The sequence below is a fragment of the Salarias fasciatus genome, chromosome 12, assembly GCF_902148845.1.
Source record: "Salarias fasciatus chromosome 12, fSalaFa1.1, whole genome shotgun sequence".
In the NCBI taxonomy this organism is placed as follows: Eukaryota; Metazoa; Chordata; class Actinopteri; order Blenniiformes; family Blenniidae; genus Salarias; species Salarias fasciatus.
Window position 1 is genome coordinate 5421388 of NC_043756.1, and position 20499 is coordinate 5441886.

At 40.7% G+C, this 20499-nt stretch overlaps 1 protein-coding gene across 1 annotated transcript; it reads right to left on the reverse strand.

The window, feature by feature from the left end:
• Positions 1-7405: 7405 nt before the first annotated feature.
• LOC115398216 (potassium voltage-gated channel subfamily V member 2-like) lies at positions 7406-11220 on the reverse strand. The gene is made up of 2 exons (XM_030104890.1): positions 9881-11220; positions 7406-7672 (listed from the first exon to the last, which is right to left on the reverse strand). The coding sequence occupies exons 1-2, from the start codon at positions 11210-11212 to the stop codon at positions 7406-7408; spliced, it is 1599 nt and encodes a 532-aa protein (XP_029960750.1). The 5' UTR covers positions 11213-11220.
• Positions 11221-20499: the final 9279 nt, after the last annotated feature.

The window sequence follows — 20499 nt, forward strand, 5'->3', positions numbered from 1 at the left end:
GGGCTTTATGTAATTGTTTGCATGGCTACATAATGGAATATGTAATGGAAGATGTCCTGACAGGGAGGGGTGAACGAGGTGGCCTGAGCCTCTCGTCACACGTCCACAACACAAGTGTTTACATGTGCAAACAGACATGTTTGGGCCTTTATCGTTACCTGAAAATGGAAAATACCACCGAGAATGAATCGAAAAGAATTCGTGATTCATTGATAATCACTGAAGTATCTTAGTAGTGCATCCCCGAAAACCTGTTTGAACACATTTTCACACATATTTAACTCCTGACTCTTCAATAGACTGTGCTATTTTCCATTTATTTATACAGAAAAATGTTGGAAAGTGTAAAACTCACTGAAATGATACACATTTCACCATTTACTCGAAATGTCATTAATTTTAGTAAAGGTTGTGAACAGATGTGTGAGTGTTCACAACTAAATATGAATCACTATATTCAATGGTTATTTATGTAAAGCTGGAAAAAGAAGAATGAGTTTCCTGTTAAATATGTCAAACAAATAACAATACTATAATCTAACTCTTTTCCTCTGTTTGTCTCGTTTTGGTTTAAATGTTTTACCCGAAATAACTACATTTACCCCTCAAAGTATAGATTTCAGGATCCCTAAATGGCAGAAACATAAGCAGGAAATGTTTAATGTGCAGCTCTGACGAGGCGCCTCACATGGAAACCTGCAGCGCAGCATTGAATAATGAACTCATGTCATCTTATGTCAGCACAGCGTCAGGTGTTGCAGCCGCTCGCTCGGTTAAGTAACCCACAGCCGTCTTGTCGGGAAACGCTGCCAGAGCTCCTTCCACCTGTAATCCCCTGTCAAACAGGAAACACCTGAGGTGTGAAAAAGAAAGTTTACAACACTTGTGCATCAGAAATAAAAAAATAAATATAGGCAGAAATGAGAAGATGCTGCTTTTCATAATGTTTTTATTCCCTTAAAGTTTTATTTTATTCATACATGAAGTAACCTTGTTGAGTTTATTCAGTCTGAGCTACTTTTAATTAATCGTGAGGATTTGTCTTAATTAGTTTTGACTTCTTCTACCAGATCTAAGTGTCATGTCACAATGTTTATTTTGGAATCTTCTCTGTTTGTTGCTGTGTACCAGAAACACAATTGTAAGCAGATCATGGTAATCCCCCTAACAACTTGCCTTCAGGAGATATTTTTATTTGACTGTAGGTGAGGCCTAAGAAAAGACGAGCGCCATGCCAGGAAGTCCAGACGTATATTTAGCCGGCCTTGGCATTGACCTTTGCCGTTCACCACTGCCCAATGCGTTCGGCTTGCACGGCGCGTGACATGCCAACGGTGTTAACTGTGGAGCTCTAATCTGAAAACAAAAGCTTGCTTTAAACGATCCTGTGGCAGACACACTGCTGCTGGCCAGGCCGCCTCCGGCTGATCACCTCTGTGCCTGAGCCACGGCGGGGGAAGGCGCCGGCGCCACCGGGCCACGTTGTGTAACGCCGCTCGAGCCTCTGCTCGAGCATCTCAGACAGGAACAGCCACATAAAGAGCATTGCGTCACTCCAAGGACAAATAGGTGGATTTCATTCTCTGTTTTGGTCGGTTTTGATGCTTTTTTCTCCCTGCTAACAACGATGTGACAAATAAGCAACTTTTTAACAGACCCTTCAGTTGTTCTTGACTCTGTGGTGGATTTGTTCTAATCATTGTTCCTGCTCTGGATCACTCTTGAATTTTTATGTGTATTTAAGCTTTTCTTTGCAAACTTAAAGATTTACCTTTGACTGAGTCGGAGGCCTTACTTCAGTTTAAGTTGAAATACTTATTTCCAGAAACCAGTTTGGGATTCCAAATCAGATTTTATTTACATATTCAAGATACTCAAAGATGTCTCATGATGTCAATAAAAATGAAAGGATGGTGCCTGTGCTTATGTATTTATAAAAACATTATTGAACTATTCCTAAAATAATCAGTTTAACAATCAGTGGTGCAAAAAATACTGATGGACATAATGCCTCTTCTGTGTCTAAAAACAAAATAACAGCAGCCTTTTCTTCTGTTTGTCACTGATATATTGCTAAATAATAAAGTTTTTAAAAAATTAAAAAACATCGAGTAATGTTTTCTTTCCTTCTTGGTTATTGTGTCAATAATAGAACAGTAGCCAGACAGAGATCCTTTTTGAACAGATTAAATGTTGTTGAGACGTCCCCTCCCTCTGTTTGTTGTTGGTGAGCATCGTAAAGCCGCTCACGTTCAGCCCCTCGGAGATTAACACAAACACAACAGAGTGCTGGAATATTCTGTAGTGAGTGACAATTTAAAAACACTGTCTCTTAGAAAACTAATGAAACTCAAGCTTTTTTTATTTTAAAGCCTCAAATATGAAAACTGGACACAGTCATGGTGAAGGTGCTCAAAAAACCTAATTTTCTACAGTGGGAAATGTGAAGCAGTTGTGATTAACGCATCATATCCACTAATTATTGTTGATTGTATTTCAACGTCCTACAGGCCGACCGAGAACCATCAGTGTCCGACTAACAAAAACTTCCTGCTGTCTCACTTCAGACTGAGCTGGTACTGATACTTATAACTAACATCAGTTGATCAGTTCAAATGTTTTCCAGTGCAGTGCACCATGAAGTACTGACATACATTATGACTTGAGACTTTCTGTAAAAATCCACTGAAAACTAACACAAAATAGTGCAAAACATGTTTAAACTTGTAGGGCATTAAATAAAACATGTTAAAAACTGCTGTAAAATCTATAATCCCATTTGGTCTTTGGACCAATCAACACCCTCATCTGTTCTGGACTCAGGTCACTCAGAAGCATAAACGCAGAAATCCATTCCAAAAATGTCACTGAGGGTATTTCAAGATTTACTTTTTTACTTGAAAAAAAGAAAATATGAAATAAACGTAATTCAGGTTTGATAAAAGTAGATGTAAAGTTGAAAACTAAAATTCCTACATTTGTGTGATATTCATCATTAAAAGGGTTGACCAATTCATAACGCTAATACAGTCCTGCAATATGATTAAAAATAAAAGTTGAAAATGATCAATGTGATCAGCATTAGGAGCATGTTTGAAGTTCTATTGCACTTTTTTATACATGTATATGATGAAGCTTGGTGCCAGTTAAAGATCACTCACCCTGACAAGATTTCTTTATGGTTTTATGAGAAGTGTAAATCTCATGTTTCATCATAATTTTACAAATTACAGAAATTTGGCAAAAGCTGAGCCTTTGCCAGTGTCTAGCAGAACTATTTCACCACGTTGCAACTTCAGAAATACACAAATCAAACACAGTCGCCCTGGGCTCCGTCACTGTTGTTTTTCACTGATGATTAACAACATGTCTGTGGGTGAAAGAGCATAACAGTAACTGTCCATTCATTTGCATGATAACCGAAGACAAACCAAACTCCATCAAATTATCTCAAACAGGACTGCTGACTGACACTGACAATGAACTTGAAATCTTATTTATTGAAAGAATTTTGGGATCAGGGAAGTTTTCATGAAAAAAAAGCAGAGGAAAGACTGTGTGACAGTCACCAATTTACCACTGTTAAGTTGGAAGAAGTGCACCAAATATAGTCTCTCACCAAATAAATATTTGAAATGTTTCAAGAATGCATTCCATGGTTAAAAAAGACAGACACCAGCAATCATGTAATTGTGTCTTTATAACATTGTTTCATTATAAACATTAACTGTATAAGTTAGGAGTGCAGCCGCATTTGCAGGTATACAGGTTCAAGAGCCATATTTCATGTCATGTAACTAACGTAAAGATGATCTATCTGGTCCTTCAGGGGGGCGTCGGGGTATCTGCGGTAGTAACAGTGTAACAGGGTAACAGTAAACACGTCCACAAAATGGGAGCGTTTGACCGGCTGTGACCTACAATTGTAACTCCAGAAAAAGGAGGAAGAGGCTGGAAAATGCATGGGGACGTGGACATCCTCACGCCGTGGTCTGAAGCTTTACTTCAGGATGGTGTCTTCACTCGCTGTGAGAAGAAAAGCAAAACAAAATAGATTTTAGTGAAACAAATGAGTTTCGCAACAATTAAATTTTAATGTGTAGTAAAATTAACTGCAGCATCAACTTATGAGTGGACACAGGATGTGTAAAATAGCATAAATACCTTCTGCTAGCTGCTTGGCGATGCGCTCCTGCTCTTCACGGACCTTCTTCTCCTCCTCCTCAATCCTCCTCTCCTCAGCTGCGATTGGTTTTAAATTATCTGCACAATGGAAAAGGTTGATTATAAAAGGCTCTCTCCTGGGATTCAGTGGAAAAAAAATCTGAATCGCTCATTTCCCTGTTTCTGTTGATGACAATGAGCTGCACATTCCTGTTTGTTGGTTTGCACAATCATTTTAAGGTAAGGTACTTTATTTTTGTCATCATACAGTCATGTCATGTCTACTTCTATTAAGTGAATTGCTCATTTGACTGAATTACAAATTGAATTCATGTTACATTCCCACAAACTGAACATTGCAACAACTTTGGTGTTACCCTTTGATGTCCTCTAACTGTGGCTCACACTCAGTTTGCCCAATTTCTAACATCGAAAATGTGTTACGCTACATCAGTTTTCCCATAGCTTTGTCAGATCGTGTGCCGTTTCATTAAAGGTCAAACACTTAGAATAACTCACCATATCTCTTCTTTCCATAGATGATCCCAGCGATCAAAGCTGAATACCTTGCTGTCTGTAAGAGGTCAATTATAAACATTAGAAACAATCACAACAACCACTGTTAAATCTTAAAACAAAGATTAGGAGAGTCACCAGATAGTTATCCCACAACTTGCTATTAATACACTAATACATATATTATGACTCACCCTGGTTCGACAGTCTGAACTTTGCCAAAAGTACATGCAACACATCAATCTGACTTAAGTACGATAAACCAAGTATTTAATTATATTGGTACAAAACTATTCGACAACTATCTTGACAGCATTGGATTATTTATTTACAATTTAGTGATTCCCACTCTTCTCCACGTCGTTTCAATGAACTCTATTAGCTGTTAGCAAAGTCAAACACGATGTCTCACAACTGCAGGCTTCACAACATGATGGCAGGAATTAACTGCAGTGTTAACAGTTCAGAAAGCATCTCAATTATTTCTATTTAGATATACACTGATCTCACTACAATAACAGCTTGGTGCAATATTACAGTTCACTATACCTAGCATACTCCTGGCTAACAGCTAGCAGGTTAGCACGCTTCGTCGTGTCGGTACATGCAAACACGAGGGTCTTTTAGTTGTAAAACGCAAGTAGGCATTTTTAAAGATATATTCGTCAATACGAACCTTAATCAGAGGAGATACTGCGACTGGAGGAGCCATGTTTAGGCAGCAGGCTAACAGTTAGCAACAGAGGTCACTTCAGCACCGCAGAGGAGACGCTCTTCTTCTCCGCTTCGTTAATGTGAGAAGAACTGACTGCGCCACCTCACCAGCCCTTTGGGCGCATACCCCCACCTGCTGGCGACACTCGGTATAACAAGGCAGATAGCCATCCAGGCACAAGGCATTCAGTACTAGGAAATGCTTTAAAACTTTAAGAACCATTAGGAAAGACAAAAATAAATAAAATAAAAAAACAGAAGCTTTATTTGGATAGAGTTGATACAATAAATTAAAAACTATCAATCATAAAGTCTGTGCAAATAATAATATTTTAAGCTCTTTTTTAAGATAGTATGTCCTTCTGGAAGTTTGTTCCACATGTGAGGAGAGTAGAAACTAGTAAACTTCAGAAGCATCTTCCTGAGGACCTCATGGTGCCTGTTTCATATATTAATGGTAAATCTGAGATGTATTTAGGCCAGATGCCTATCAAAGTTTAACAGAAAAGATGTAAGAATTCAAGTCAATCCACACAGGTAGCCAGAGCAAAGATTTAAGCACAGGTGTGATGTCCTCCACCTTCTTTGTGTTGGTGAGGACTCTGGATTCAGAGTTGTGTGCTGAAGTTGTCTGACAGATTTTTTTTCATTGAGATTTGTAGACATTCAGTTACAATAATCCAGCCTACTGAAAACAAATCCAGGAACAAGTTTTTCTTCGTCTTGTTGGGTAAGGAATCCTCTAAGTCTTGCGATATTTCACTGATGGCAATGAGCTGATTTTGTTATTTTGTCTGTTGAATTTCAGGTCTGAGGCTCTACCTTCACCCATATTTCTGACTTAAGTCATTGCCCTGAGTGACATGGAGTCACTGGCCTTTAACCTCTCCTCTCTGAGGCCAAACACTCCTTTTTTTCTGGGTTAACAGGCTACTTCTCAAACACATAGGACAGGAATATCTTACCTTCGTGTGATGCTCCAGCTCAGCTGAGGTCAGTTTGTGGATTTATTGATTTTTAATACCAAATACTGAGATTTTGAAGACCAGTCAATACTAGTATACCTTTTGGATTTAGTCTAAGCACTTTCTCTATTCTGGGTTGAAGTTGCAGATATCTTCCTACAGAGGGCAGCACTGATCTGTCCTAATGAAGGAATTAAACTGGCAGACTTTTCCCTGAACAGAACAGTCTTTATTGGAAACAGAGTGGAACTGAATGCCATAAATTTATTTCATTCAAGAAACATAAGTCATGCTGTATGCATTGTAGGCAAAACCGAGTATTGCAAACATTTAAAAAGCAGCACCAGTGTCAGAATGTAGTCTAAAGTCTGCAGGCCCGGACAGATCCAGTAGAGCTGCTATCAGAAGTAAACATTTGCTATTCAGATTTATGCATCTTTAAACTGCTAGAAAAGAGAGCCGCACAGTACATTGTGCAGTGAGAATTGTATATGAGAACTTAAATGTCTGTTCCACAACAAAGTTCATCCAACATTTATGATGTTTAGAGGACATTTCAGTTGTACTTTCATTTAAACATAGAAAACATCTCTCTGCAATAAATAACAACAATACATGTAAACATATCCAAAACTGAACTTCACTGAAGCCATTTGACACTTTAATCAAGAGAATTATTCAACCCCATGGTGACATGTATGTGTTTAAAAACTGTCATACTGACAGAAACAACATATTTGCTTCATTTAGAGTGAAAATTTGCTGTGTTCTGTATATTTGAGGGAAAATCTTAGGGTTCTCAATTAAATAAATGTGACTTTCTTTACCCACAGCCTTCAGATATTTTAAGAGTTCAGTCAGTCACATCCCTTTTCCTCGCTTTTCCTCAGTCCCCAAACTGTTGCGTAAAAAAAATACAAGCTGCCGAATACCGAAGCACACAGTCCCACTTCCTCCTCTCAGTCCTTTTTCACATTGAGCATTCCTGGAAGTCCTACATTAAAGCATTATATACACACATAAAAAGAGCAAAATGATAATAATAGTTAATGTGTGTGGCAGGGATGGCTTCCAAAGCAGTCATTCAGCTTTTGCACCGTCCGCTCGGCAAATCGGATTCTCCCTCGTTTCTTCAGAGAGGCTGTGTACTGATTGGACTTGAGCTTGGAGTAGTAGTCAGAGAACTTGTTGAAGAGGATGGAAATGGGCAGGCCGTTGAGGATGATGCCAAACGAGATGCAGATGAAGGCGAAGATGCGGCCCAGTACGGTCTCGGGGTAGACGTCTCCGTAGCCCACAGTGGAGATGCTGACCTGCAGTGGGATGAAGAGAGGAGTCAAGAGTGAGGAATGAACTGCTTATCCACCTTAACATGAGCCATGTTGTCTTGAAGAAAATCCATTACAACACAGTAGAGATGGATATATGTATAATATGTTTATAAATTTGTAAATCTGTAATTTTTAGTGTATTTCTTTCTTGTTCTGCTTGAGTATGATAACATTTCTTTCACGATGCCTTCTAGGCTTTGAACCCATCCTATTTATATTCATCCTGAACCTTTGGTGAACTCCACCTGGGTGGAGCAGTGCTCTGCTGCCGTGTGGTGCTCAGGGAGCAGCTGGGGGGTCATGGCTCTTGTTCAGGGACCCATAGTGGGATTGGAGCAGATTTGAACCCTTGAACTTACAATCCTAAATCCACTCCTCTAACATGAAGACCTCAACGGTCCATGTGAAACAGAGCTTAGCCACACAGAAAAAGCACAATCTGACTTCAACAGGAGCAAAAACTGCCTTATTGTTCTTTACAACATGATGGAAATATGTCAGCCGCATCATTCCTTCAACTGTTCCCATATCTTCTGTGAACTGCAGGCACATGTATACATTAAAAAGCACACCCTTCAACAAAACAAAAAGGATATTCACAATCCCATTAGCTCAACTCTGCTTTGTTCCTAATGGTACACATATAGCCCACTCACCTGATTAAATTATTCATTCACTGGATATGCTGTCTGTTCCCTTTCACCATTCACTCATTAGTAGATGCACGCGCTGCACCTATATATTGTATGTTGGCTGTTAGGAGGCATGCAATGCTTAAGTGTCCTTTTTCCTCTGCAGAGGCTGCACAATATCTTCATTTTCATACCTCTTCCTGCTTGAAAGGCGAACAATAGAGCCATGTTGTTTACAAATCACCCAATCAAAACCTGAAGAAGTGTGTTTTCGGGCATCCCTCGTCTTCTCCATGTCCTTCACTAAGCTATCCTGCCAACAGGCTGCTAACAAGATGGTGCAATGACTCACATGAGCTCATCGTGCCTCCTTCACTATGCCCATCAGTATCATTCAGAGGATTATCGTTTCCTGGCCATGGATTAGGAGCAAGATTCCCCACCAGCTTTAAGAGGGAGGGGGGTGATCTGTTAATGGGTTTATAAATGACAACCGGACAGACACACCGAATCAAAGTTTTGGGTGACAGTTCAAATAAAAAAATCACTTCAAACAACTTCAGACTTTCTGTTATTAAAACTGCCCTGTAAAATCAGAAAGGCGCCATGACTAAATTGAAAGGCAAATAAATAAATAAATAATTTACACTTTAAATCAACTCGTTAAGTGCAAAAGACGTACAAAGGAAAGGAGGAGGAGATGGTGCATCATGAAGTAAGGCTGACCTCAATGGGTTTGTGAGCCAAGTAGTGCTGGGGTGTAATCTAATAATGTCTGTTCACACGGCATTCAACAGTCACATGAGCATTAGACAGAATGAAGCGCGGCTCCATTTATATTGACACAGATAACTACAGGTCGTCCCTGATCTGTGCAACATTTCAGCATCTTCAGTCGTATAATATATTTTCAAAAATTAATATGCTTAAATACAATTTCCACCTTGTGGATAGATTATGAACAGGCAGCTTTGATCATTGTGAGGCTATAAACGTTTCCTCTTCTCGACTGAAGTATTAATCTGTTATTTAGCACATCTGACAAGCAAATTTATGAGAAATTATAACAGTCAATTTAATGAAAAGGCCTGAATGCATTTCACTCATTTTAATCAACATGCATACTTTGATTGAGATAAACAGTGCAGAGTGTTGATTCAATAGTGCTTAAATTGATGACCACCCTTTGCTGTGTAAACAGTAATGTGTTAGTTTTTGGTGACTGGTTTGGCAACTTGCGGCTGAGTGTAGCCGGGTTGCTGATTTCCTGCCACTGCCAGTAAGTTTGATCTTTTCCCAAACAAAATCTCAGCTTTAAATCTACAGATGTTCACTAATTAAACAGCAGATATGCAATTTTTATTTGGTTTATTTTTCTGAGGAATGTACTCTCATGGTACTCTATTTTCAAATAATCTAATCATGATGCGATGATGAAACACTTAACTGCAGTAATCAAGTCTCCAATAGCCTCCAAATTTTTTGAAAGCTTTGGAATTTTTTCTACCCTCCCCAAAACGGTGATAAGGAATTTGAGCTTCTGCAAACATGCACTTACTGCTGCCCACCACCAGGCGTGAGGAATGCTGGTGAAGTTTGTGTGCGGCATGTCGTGCTCCACCGTGAAGACCATGGCCGAGAAGGTGAAGATGCCCATGGCGATGAAGAGGAAGAGGCAGCCCACTTGCTGGTAGCACTGGCGCAGAGTGAAGCCGAACGCCCGCAGACCGGTGGAGTGACGCGCCAGCTTCAAGATGCGGAAGATCCGCATCAGTCTCATGATCCTCAGCACCTGCCCCAGCTTCCCCACCTGCCCCACCGCCTGCATGTCGGCCTCGTGCTTCACGTAGTTGTCGTCACTGTCGAAGAACTCGAGGACCGCCTGCAGGTACTGGGGCAGGATGGCGATCAGGTCCACGGTGTTGAGTACACTCCTGCTGAAGGACTTAAGGTCGGGCGTCGATATCAGACGCAGCAGGTACTCCATGGTGAAGAAGGCGATGCACATGGACTCCACGTATTCCCAGTAGGTTTTCCCACTCAGCTGGCCTGTAGCAGTCCTGTACTGCATCTCCTCCACCGTGTTCAGAGTCATGGCCACCAGGGAGATCAGCACGAACAGGCTGGAGGCGACTGCCATCAGCTTGGCTTTGACGGACGAGAAAGGCTTCTCCATCAGGTTCCAGATGGTCCGGCGCTCGTGGCCCATGAACATGTCCTGAAAGAGCTCCTCGTTCTCCTCGATCTCCACCTCCGCCTCCAGCTCCCGCTGGATCTTCAGCTGCTGGTTCAGCTCGTCCTGCCTCTCCTCGAAGGAGATGCGGCAGCAGCGGTGGGTGTTCTTGATCCTCACGCCCCAGTAGTTGATCTCCTCCAGGAAGTTGCGGGGACACAGCTCGTCTTTGATCCACAGCACTCCCGTCCTGTAGAAGTTGAATATGCTGTGGAAAACGTCCGGGTCCCTGTCGAAGAAGAACTCGTTGTTGGTGACCGTGTAATCGTCACACAGGTCGAGCTTCATGTTGTGGTCTGTGTAGGTGGCCAGGCGTCCTATCCTGGTCTTGGGGTACTTGGCTGCCATCTTGTAGGCGATCTGGTAGGGCTTCCCTCCCACGTTGATGTTGATCATGTAGTTCTTCTTGGAGAGATTGATCTGCTTGGAGAAGCCAAACGGAACAGTATCGTCCTCTTCGTCTTCATACTCGGCGTAGATGTCGTAGATGTCTCTGCTCAGCTCCTGCATGGAGTTCCATGTCTTCACGCAGCTTTCCTTCGCCAGAGGGTAAACCAGCTCCGAGGGTCTCCGATTAACTTCTGAATCGGTGACTTTGTAGTTGGGGAACAGGCTCTGCCTCCTGTTCAATATGTTGACCTTCTTGGTGCTCCCCATTTCGATGGCCCCCGGGCTACAGCGCAGACAAAACACTCCGACTGGCCAGCATTACTGCTGTCTAATACCCCCTCCGCCTAAGCATGGAGGACATGAGCAGGATGCCTCATGGCCCCATTAATGTTGCTGACTGAGAGGATCCTCGTGCTTACAGGACATCTAAATACTCTTATCCTCTGCTGAGCTGCTGCGCTGACATGACGTTGGCTGTGTGGCTCCACAGCAAATGACAATGAAAGGAATATGCTCACTTTCAGTAAGAACGTTGTGAAAAATTCATTGTGCCAAAAGGTGTCATGTGGATCAAAATAAAAAACCTTTGAGTTTTTATTTTTATTCACAGAATGCATCGGCACTGCGTGCTGCATTAATCTTTTTAAAATCCCTGCAGATTATTCAAGATGTCTTATTGGTTGACCAGGCTATACTGTTGCATGTCTTTGGTTGTTTTCAACCAAAATATTCCAACATTTAATAGATTTACTGATAAAATGTCCTTATTAAAAATATTTCAAACCTACATATTTTTAATAAATATGTCATTTGTTGACTCAGAATTGTTGGTGTTGATTGTTTTTCTTCAGGGGCTTCAGATTTCTTCAGTGGGGAGAAACAGAAGAGGGCTGGGGGATGCATAAAAGAGGATAAGGTCTTTAAGTATTGGCCTACTTCCTGATTAGGAGGGGGTGCAGGTTTCTTCAGACATGCAGCACGCACTGAAATAGTTTCTTTTTTTTTTTTTTTTGTTTTCAAGGTTAAACCTACAAGAACCCATCAGCTGCTACGCTGCCAAACAGTGTGAGACATTATTCCAGCAAGCACGTGAGGGGTTTTCAAACTGCTGGAATATTTACTCAACAAAAGTCTAAAGTTTTCCAGACACTGAATCCTCTTAATTTGGATCTCAGATTATTGCCCGGCTGATCACTTGAACAGGGCGACCAGAGACGGCGTAGTGAAACGCCACCAGCTGATGGCTTCAGACACAGCATACATTTAAAATAAAACCCTTATTCACCTTCCAAGTGCGAGCCAGCACTGAGTGGCTAACCGAGCTCAGGATTTAACTCATTAAAGGTGTGACACTGAAATACAGCTAAAAGACTTAAGGTAGTCTCGTTAGGGCAGTGTGTCGCCACAGACAGGGCAACGTGAAGGAACCAGGCCGAAATCTCCAAGGACAAAAACATTTATTTATCTTATCAGTCATAGGGAAACTCGTGTGCTACCCCAGCATGAGTCAAAAATAGGAATTAAGTGTGATAACTATTTTTTCAAGCTAGAAATTATAACATTTTAAGAAAAAAATGATACCGTCCACAAAAAAATCTGACTTCAGGGAGACGAATGGCCCAAAGGTTGGAATTTAGATGAGAATCTATTAAACAAATGAATGAGTTAGATGTACTGGTTCACCGATTAGAAGGGAAAGATACTCGCCTGAAGCAAAGAGGCTGCTGGTGTTGACGTTAGTATGAAGACTATTCATAATTTTTGGAAATGTGGCTACTATTATTTAATATTTTATTTTTGATGTGAGGGATGTGAAGTTCATCAGATTTAACAATGTGATAATAATAATCATTTTAATGATATGTGTAAAATAAAATTGCATCTAACTTACAATGACACAGCAGATGATACAGCAGATTATTAAAACTACTCAGAGATTACACTGTCATCCCAGCATTTTCCTTTGGTGTCGGAGTCAACCGAGATGACTCATAACATCCAAAAGTGAACACGCTTTCAATAAGAATGAAAGTTGAATGACTTTGTATTCAATATTCCTGTCTTAGAAGCAATAAAAAGGTAAATGAAACAGCAAATTGATTAAAACTGATAAAATACAATATTCTGCTCACAGATATGTTCAGTATTCACAGATTGTCATTCTAACCTGAGTCCTGACGATAAAACACTTCAAGAGGGTCACTGCTCACAGTCTTTATCTGGTGCTTGTTATTACACAAGAGAAAAAAAAAAGTTAATTCACATTCAAAGTCGACCTTTGTTGGATCATTGATCCAGGAATCCTTCAGGAAGCGGAATAGCAAAACAAGACATTCATCCCTCTTTACATTTCACAGGGATTAGAATCATCTGCTCTGGAGATCTATGGTTTCTTTTCAGTCGCAGCATGTCTTATAGATGAAATTTAGTCAAGTCTCTTTGTAAAGCTGCTTAGTAAAACAAGTATGTGGGTTATAATCCCTTCTATGGGCTAGTGAACCTCTAGCTCTATACATCCTCTGTTATTTACAGCTGAAAGAATCCAAACACAGATTGTTCAGTAACAATGCCAGTGTGTGTGTGTGTGTGTGTGTGTGTGTGTGTGGGTCGACCTCTGCTGATGAAATTATACAGTTACAGTGTCGGATCAAATTATCAAGCACTGGCCTTCATTGTGGCTGTGATCCCAGAGAGGGAGAAACAGAAAACACAGAAAAGGAGAACGTGGTGGTTCCATTAAAATCAAAGAGAGAGATTCACGAGGGCATGGCCATCACTGATTGTTCAACATCTTGGAGGCGGCCCAAGAAAAGTCACAGAGAGATCCAGAAGAACACCCTGTCTTTTCAAGCTTTGAAAAGGACACAGAATAGCATCCAATCGACAGCCTCGCCTCAACTTTTTTACCTTTTGGTGCAGCATTGAACACTATGGAGGACGGCAGTCAGACGTTTGGGTGATGTTAGGGCAGTCGCTCCAGTACAGCTTCGATTCTCCTCTTCAGAAAACGGACGGCGCGCCGAGTCGTTCACTCTACTTCTAGTTTCTTTTCAAACTGGTGGCCTTACAGGGTATACTTCAGTATATGATGCTCTGTGTACAGATGCACTGTATATACAGTATGCCAGTGTATGCAGACAATGTTTGTCAGTGTTGTAGTCTGAGTTGTAGCTGGTTGCGGATCTGGCGTGCATTGTCAACAAGCTCACACCTTTGATTGTGTATATTACACCTTAACTCCTGTGTGTTTGGTTCGGATCTCTTGTACATGATATTGCTGCCGTAATCTTATGATGGTGCAATATTTCCTCTCATGTTTTGATACTGTCTTCAGAGCTTTCTCCCATGACGTTTCTCACTCGAGGTGTTGGGGAGGGGAAGCAGGAGAAAATAAGATTTTTTTTTCTACATGCGCTCCTTGACATTTGAGGATTTTTAGATAAGACTCCACCTTAATTATCAAGCCTGCAGATTTTCTTCCAGTGGCACGCTGGTTTGTAGTTTCACTCCTCTGTGCTTCCAAGGTGATCCACTGACTGGGTGGGTGGGGGGCGGGGTGGGGTGGGCGGGCCTGACTGTTGTGAGATATGGCGGTGTGTTCAGGTGTGTGACTGTTGTTGTGTCGCCTGACGGTGTGTTCAGGTGTGTGACTGTTGTTGTGTCGCCTGACGTTGTGTTCAGGTGTGTGACTGCGCGTTTCACCAGCAGCTGTTAACATTTCACAGGAGTTTGGAGACTCAGGCTCAGTTTCACCAGAGCCTCTCTGCCCTCCGGCTTCATCTTCCAAAATGTTCATGTTGCTCTGCAACATTTCAGCGTCTTATTTCCGCTTCCTGCTGCCGGATGCAGCCAAAACAATCAGCGCAGAGTGTTTCAAATGTGACGAGGAGCGAGAGAAAGCACGGTGATAGATAGATTTCTGAAGCTGCTTCATGCAGAGTTAAATCCTTGGAGGATCATGTTCAGTGGTTCCCAAACTGAGGTCTGGGACCCCCTTTGGGGGTCGCCATGTCTCCCTCAGCCTCTCGCTCTCACAAGTAAATTCGCACATAGTACGAAAGTCCATAATGAGAGGATTTTTACTAATTGGAGAAGAGCTGGGGAGCTTGGAGTGGATTAAAAACAGATTCAGTCTACAGCTGTGACGGTTCTTGCTGATCCAGTGGAGTCCCGGTTCTGACCCCAGACCTGAAGGAACCACCGATCAGCTGATCAAGATCCACATTCTCCACTACGAAGACACACGTCTGTTTTATTGAAAATAAAAAGAACAAAATCAAGGAAATCCGTCGGCTGGTCGGTCAGTAAATCCCTGCTGGAAGAGTCCAGAATCCAGTCACCCCTGACTGGAACTCCGGCCTCACGTCGGTTTCAGACCCCGTTTACACCGAAAACATTTTCAAGTGAAAACGCAAGACTTTCCACAACGGTGCAACGCACCTTTTTGACAGCTGCTCCCAAAGTGGAACTTCTCGAAAACAGTCTGTCTCCATGGGAACGAGGAAAAACAACACTTTGTGGCAATGTTTGGGCGGAGATGCTAATGGCTAACTACTTCGTTTTCAGCGTTTCCGTGTAAACATCAAACTTTCCTGAAACAAATAAGCTAAAACTTTGCGTTTTCACCTGAATCGTCGTCATGCAAACGGGATCTTCCTCTCTTGGTTCTCAGAAATGGACAGTGTGTCAGTCGAAAGACGTTTCCTGATTCGTTGCTCCTGACTGAAGGTGTTTTAGTCTCGTCAGATCAGACTGAACATTTCGGACTCTGGTTCTGTCTCCGTCTCTTCGTGCTGGTTTGTGCTTGAACGTGACCAAGCTGCCGCTCCTCAGTGTGTGCGCGCGTGTGCATTGAGGAAATTTGCAAGTAAAGAATAAAAAAAAGAACATTATAAATTGACCAAGACTGCAGGATATTTTGTCCAGAGTTGTTGCTCATGTTCTACGTATACAGTAGAGTTGTACAGTCTGACAGACAAAACCAAAGGCTTCCTGCACCCGTTCATTAATTACAGTGAGAATGTGTGTGTAGCTACAGTCCATCAGAGCAAATATCAGATGTGGAGCTGCTGATAGAAAAGGAACAAAGAAAAGTTGTTTCATATCAAAAATAACAACAGAATTATTACTAAATGTAGTTTATTGTATATTGTTATGAGTTTTGCATTTTTTAACTTCATTTAACCAGGTAAGTTAATTGAGAACTGCTTCTCATTTCCAATAACGACCTGGGATGAATATTAAACCTGTTGGAAAACAGATGCAGCAGTGAGCAACACAAACATATTCAGACATTGTAAATCTCAGTCCGCCCAGTAATCGATGGTGGATTTTTCTGAGCACAGCTTCCTATCAGTAGATCAGCTGCCACATCTGTGCCTCAAATATTAGGTTTGGACCTGTTTTTTTTTTTACATGTGCAAATCTTTAGACCAGATTGTCTCCAGTGAAGAGTAACTGAAAATAACATTAGCATTGAAAGCCACAGTAAGTAATGTATCAGCAACCTTTTTAAAAACCTCCAAGCTTTCCCTTTTAAGGAGTGTCTGCTGCTGTTTGTACTTTTTTCAGTTTATTTTGCTTCTTAATGTCATTAAGGCTGTTGTCTTTCAAGAGCTGATGTCAAATTGAAGACAATCTTTCTCCCTCTAACTGATGTAACTTTAGTTAATCTTAAGGATTAAATTAGTCATTAAAGTAAATCACAGAGTGTGTGTCATGTGTCACAACAAGACTGCAGTATTGTAGTTATGTGCACACCATTAAGACATATCTAATTCAGAGATAAAGTTGATATTCAAACAAGAGTTACTTTCACAAAACACACGTACTGACACAATCAGCTTCTTACCTAATGTCATTTTTTTTGTACCTTGCATAGTATAACTATTTGAAACATCGGCAATGGTTCTAAATCATGGTTTTCATTCAGTGAAAGAAAGTGGCAGTAAGTCCTCTCTGTGAATGTATAATTAAAAAACACTTCCATCCATCTTCTGTACTACACTTAATGCTGTGCAGGGTCGTGGGGCGCTGGAGCCAATCCCAGCTCACTTATGAGCAAGTCGCCAGTCCATCACAGGACAAATGAAAGTTTAAAGTTAAAACACTGAGAAGGAAAAACTTCAATTCACTGATAAGTAAGAAAACTCTGTGTGCTTTGGTACAGTGTGTCTCTTCATTGACTTCACCCCGGCGATTTAACGCAGCACTTAATTTACATTGTCTTTGTTTCTTGAAGCCTTTGTGAACATTTTTGTGGACAGGAGCGAGGGAAGTGGTGGTATTTATCTCCAGCGGTGGTCCCACCTCAACCCCAGAACTTCATGTGTTGTAAAGTCGTTAAAAAAAAAACAAAAAACAAACAAACATGGTGCTCTGGACAGCTCAGATACTTCAATTATACCTGTAAACTTATGTAGCTAATATAACTTCACAGTTAGAAAGTTGCCACAAAAAGTGACCTGATGTTGAGCGTATTTCTGATCAAATACATCAACGTTTGAAATAGAAGATTCAGACGGTTTCTATGAATTAGTTTGACTTCTACGGGTCAGTCGGACTGAATATTCCAGGCTTAAATGAGACATGATGAGAAACTGGTGAGTTGAGGGATTTTCAGAGACACATTCTTCTCCTTCAGCACCGCGAGGCCGTAAACACGATGAAGATTTACTACTGATGCTGCTGATGGATGTATTTAAAACCTTCACTCTTCTGCTGCTGCGTCACTGACGTCTCCTCCTCGGGGTGCGGGCTGCTCCGATTCATCAGGATCCAGCGAACAAGGAGCTGAGCAGAGAGCAGACACACTGGATTGCTCTTTTATAAAGTTTTTGTGCAGGATAGCAGTCTTCATGCAAACTCACAGCCTCCTCTAGATCTCTATTCCAAACATCCAGGCAGTCCTGCTCCTGTCCTGAAGCATCCTATCCTCAATGGCAGGCTGCATCTCCTTCTGCAGTAAATTGGATAAAGTGAATATAACATTGTTTGTGAGTCTTCCAAGACTTCTTTGATGGCTGCTGATTCACTGTGTTGAAAATTACAGTTGAGGGTGTGTTTGCTTTATCTATGACTTCCCCTTACACTGTTGGCATTGAAGAATGTAACATACTTAAATAAATCTGAATTATGATAGACGATGACCACTGGTAAGCAATATTTCATCTGTTGAATCATAAAATATCAGTATTTACAGTAATTTAATCACACTTTTTTTTGTTTCTTCAAGAACAAACAGACATTTATTTCCTACTTTGTCCACATTTCAAACATTTGACCCGGTGCATGTTTATCTATCCAAAAGATGTCCAAACCCAAAAAAATCCTAAAAATCATTGTTAGTCTGACATTATTAACATGATTACTAACTATTCTCTCAATATTTAGTGCAATTGTGTTCTTTACCTCTCACAGGTAGTGGTTCAATTAGGATAATTCACTCGTTCTTTTCTGAAAAATGCATAATCAAACGTTTTTTTAATTGTTTCACCACTTCACTGCTTTCGAAAGACCAACAAATAAAACAATAGTTTTAGATGACATTGAAACATAACATTTGAATTTTTCCCCCGATTCTTCTCTGGGGCTCCTTCAGCTGGATTTCCAGTGTAAACCTGGATGTTCAATGGTGTTTGCATTACATGCTGCCCAGTTTTTTATCCCATATTTAGCTGTTTTGGAAGGCATGTATTGCCTAAATGGGCGGTGACCTCTGAATGCCTCCAGCCTTTCCTCCACTGTGAAATGAGGGTCTGGGTTATAGAGTAGTGGAGGTGGTTCTACCCACTTGTCCCACACTGTCCTCAGAGCTCCCAGGTTGTCCCTCCTGTCTACCAGCCCTTGTCTTCAGATTATCAAAAGGGATTACTCTGGAGAAAATGTGAAAAGTCTCCAAAGACATTGTGGCTCAAAATCTGGCCCTGCCTGTCTCTGCATCCCACAGACTGACTGTCGAATTTTAGCAATTTCTAGTTAAATACGAGATGGCATCATGCAAATAAAGAAGTGAACGCTAAGATCTCTAATTGATGGAGGTGAATCTTTCACAATCATTTGAACAGCAATATGGAGAGAAATGTCGACCCTTTTGGAAACAAACCGTCAAAGTAGATCTGATAATGTTATTTACATTTACCTAATGACACTGGCAAAATTATACTCCACCTACGTGAATGTTGTGTATTTCAGTTCACACTAATATATACCAGTGAGGGCTTAGACAGGAAGTGCAGTCAAACATGATATTGCACAATCTACCAGAAGGTAAAAACTGCTTTTTGACCTCCAGCGATTATTAATAAATCGAACACTACACTGTTCTGTGTGCTTAGATTAGGTATGTGACAAGGTTTAATTGGATTTTTGTTCTTGCTATGAAACTGTGTGCTCAGTTTGACAGCAGGTGAGAGTGCCAACACCCCCCTCGGCAGGCCACCCCTGCAGGGAATCATCTGAACACTGGAGTCATATCTATCTGCCTTTTTCCAGCTTTGTAAAAAAGACCATCCAAGCCTCTCGTGGAGACAGTGGGATATTGTCCTGATGAATTACTCATGAATGACTCAATTTTGTTCACACTAAAGCAAAAATTTGTGAAGTGTTAATAAGATGACTCAAAAGAGTGTTCAATTTTAAGTTTGCATTGAAAGATGAAAGATGACAGTGAGGCACAATGAGGGACTCAAGAGAAAATACAACACCAGGTCCATAATTAAACAGTGAACTATGTATAATACAGTATAATGTAAGTGTATAAACAATATAAAGAGCTTAGTCATTGCTGGCTCTGTTGAGCAGATAATAAATGAAAATATAGAAGAAAATAAAGTCTGAATTTTTGCTTTGAGCAGAGATGTTGTGCAAACTAAAATACAGATGGATATTGCAGCTTATTATAGATCAAATCAGATGTACAGTTTCTAAAGTATCCTTGGAATAATGCCAGCTATTTTTTGCTTTTAATTCCAAATTATTCCAAAGTATAAGAAACAAAGACAACATTCGACCTACTGCCCATCTGTGTTTTTTCACGTAGGATTTTGGGAGCTGGTTCTGATCCCAGGTGGTCACATGAAAGACCAGGTTCACCCACCAATCGTATTAAACTGGCTGTACATATAAATTAATTTTCATGTTTTTTAAACCACAGTGAATGTCGAAAATCATTTTCCCATTTTTCCATCTGTCCATGCATCATCCATGCATCTCTTTCTCCAGCGTTGGGTTGCTTGGAGCTAATCCAAGCCAACCAAGGCAGCCTACATCCTGGACATGCTGCCAGTCTATCACATGGCACAGAGAGTCATACACACTAACATGATGTAACATATTGCTGTGCAGTCTAACTAAAGGCAGCAAGTGAATGATAACAAACTATGATTAACTATGTTTTGAATTAAGTAACTGTCTAATAATGAAATGAAGTTATAAAAATATTCCATTTGAGAAATTCCTGTTTGAAAATTTTAAACAATAAAGAAAAAGTTTTTTGGAACATCGTTTTTTGTTATTCTTTGTATATAACTATCATACAGAGCCACAGACATGAC

What these genes read in the sequence shown, in the direction of transcription:
- LOC115398216 (XM_030104890.1), bottom strand. Translation starts at nt 11,212, where the DNA reads ATGGGGAGCACCAAGAAGGTCAACATATTGAACAGGAGGCAGAGCCTG. An exon ending in ACGCCTGGTGGTGGGCAGCA is followed by an intron (nt 7,673 to 9,880) that starts GTAAGTGCATGT and finishes ATCCCACTGCAG; the next exon opens with GTCAGCATCTCCACTGTGGG.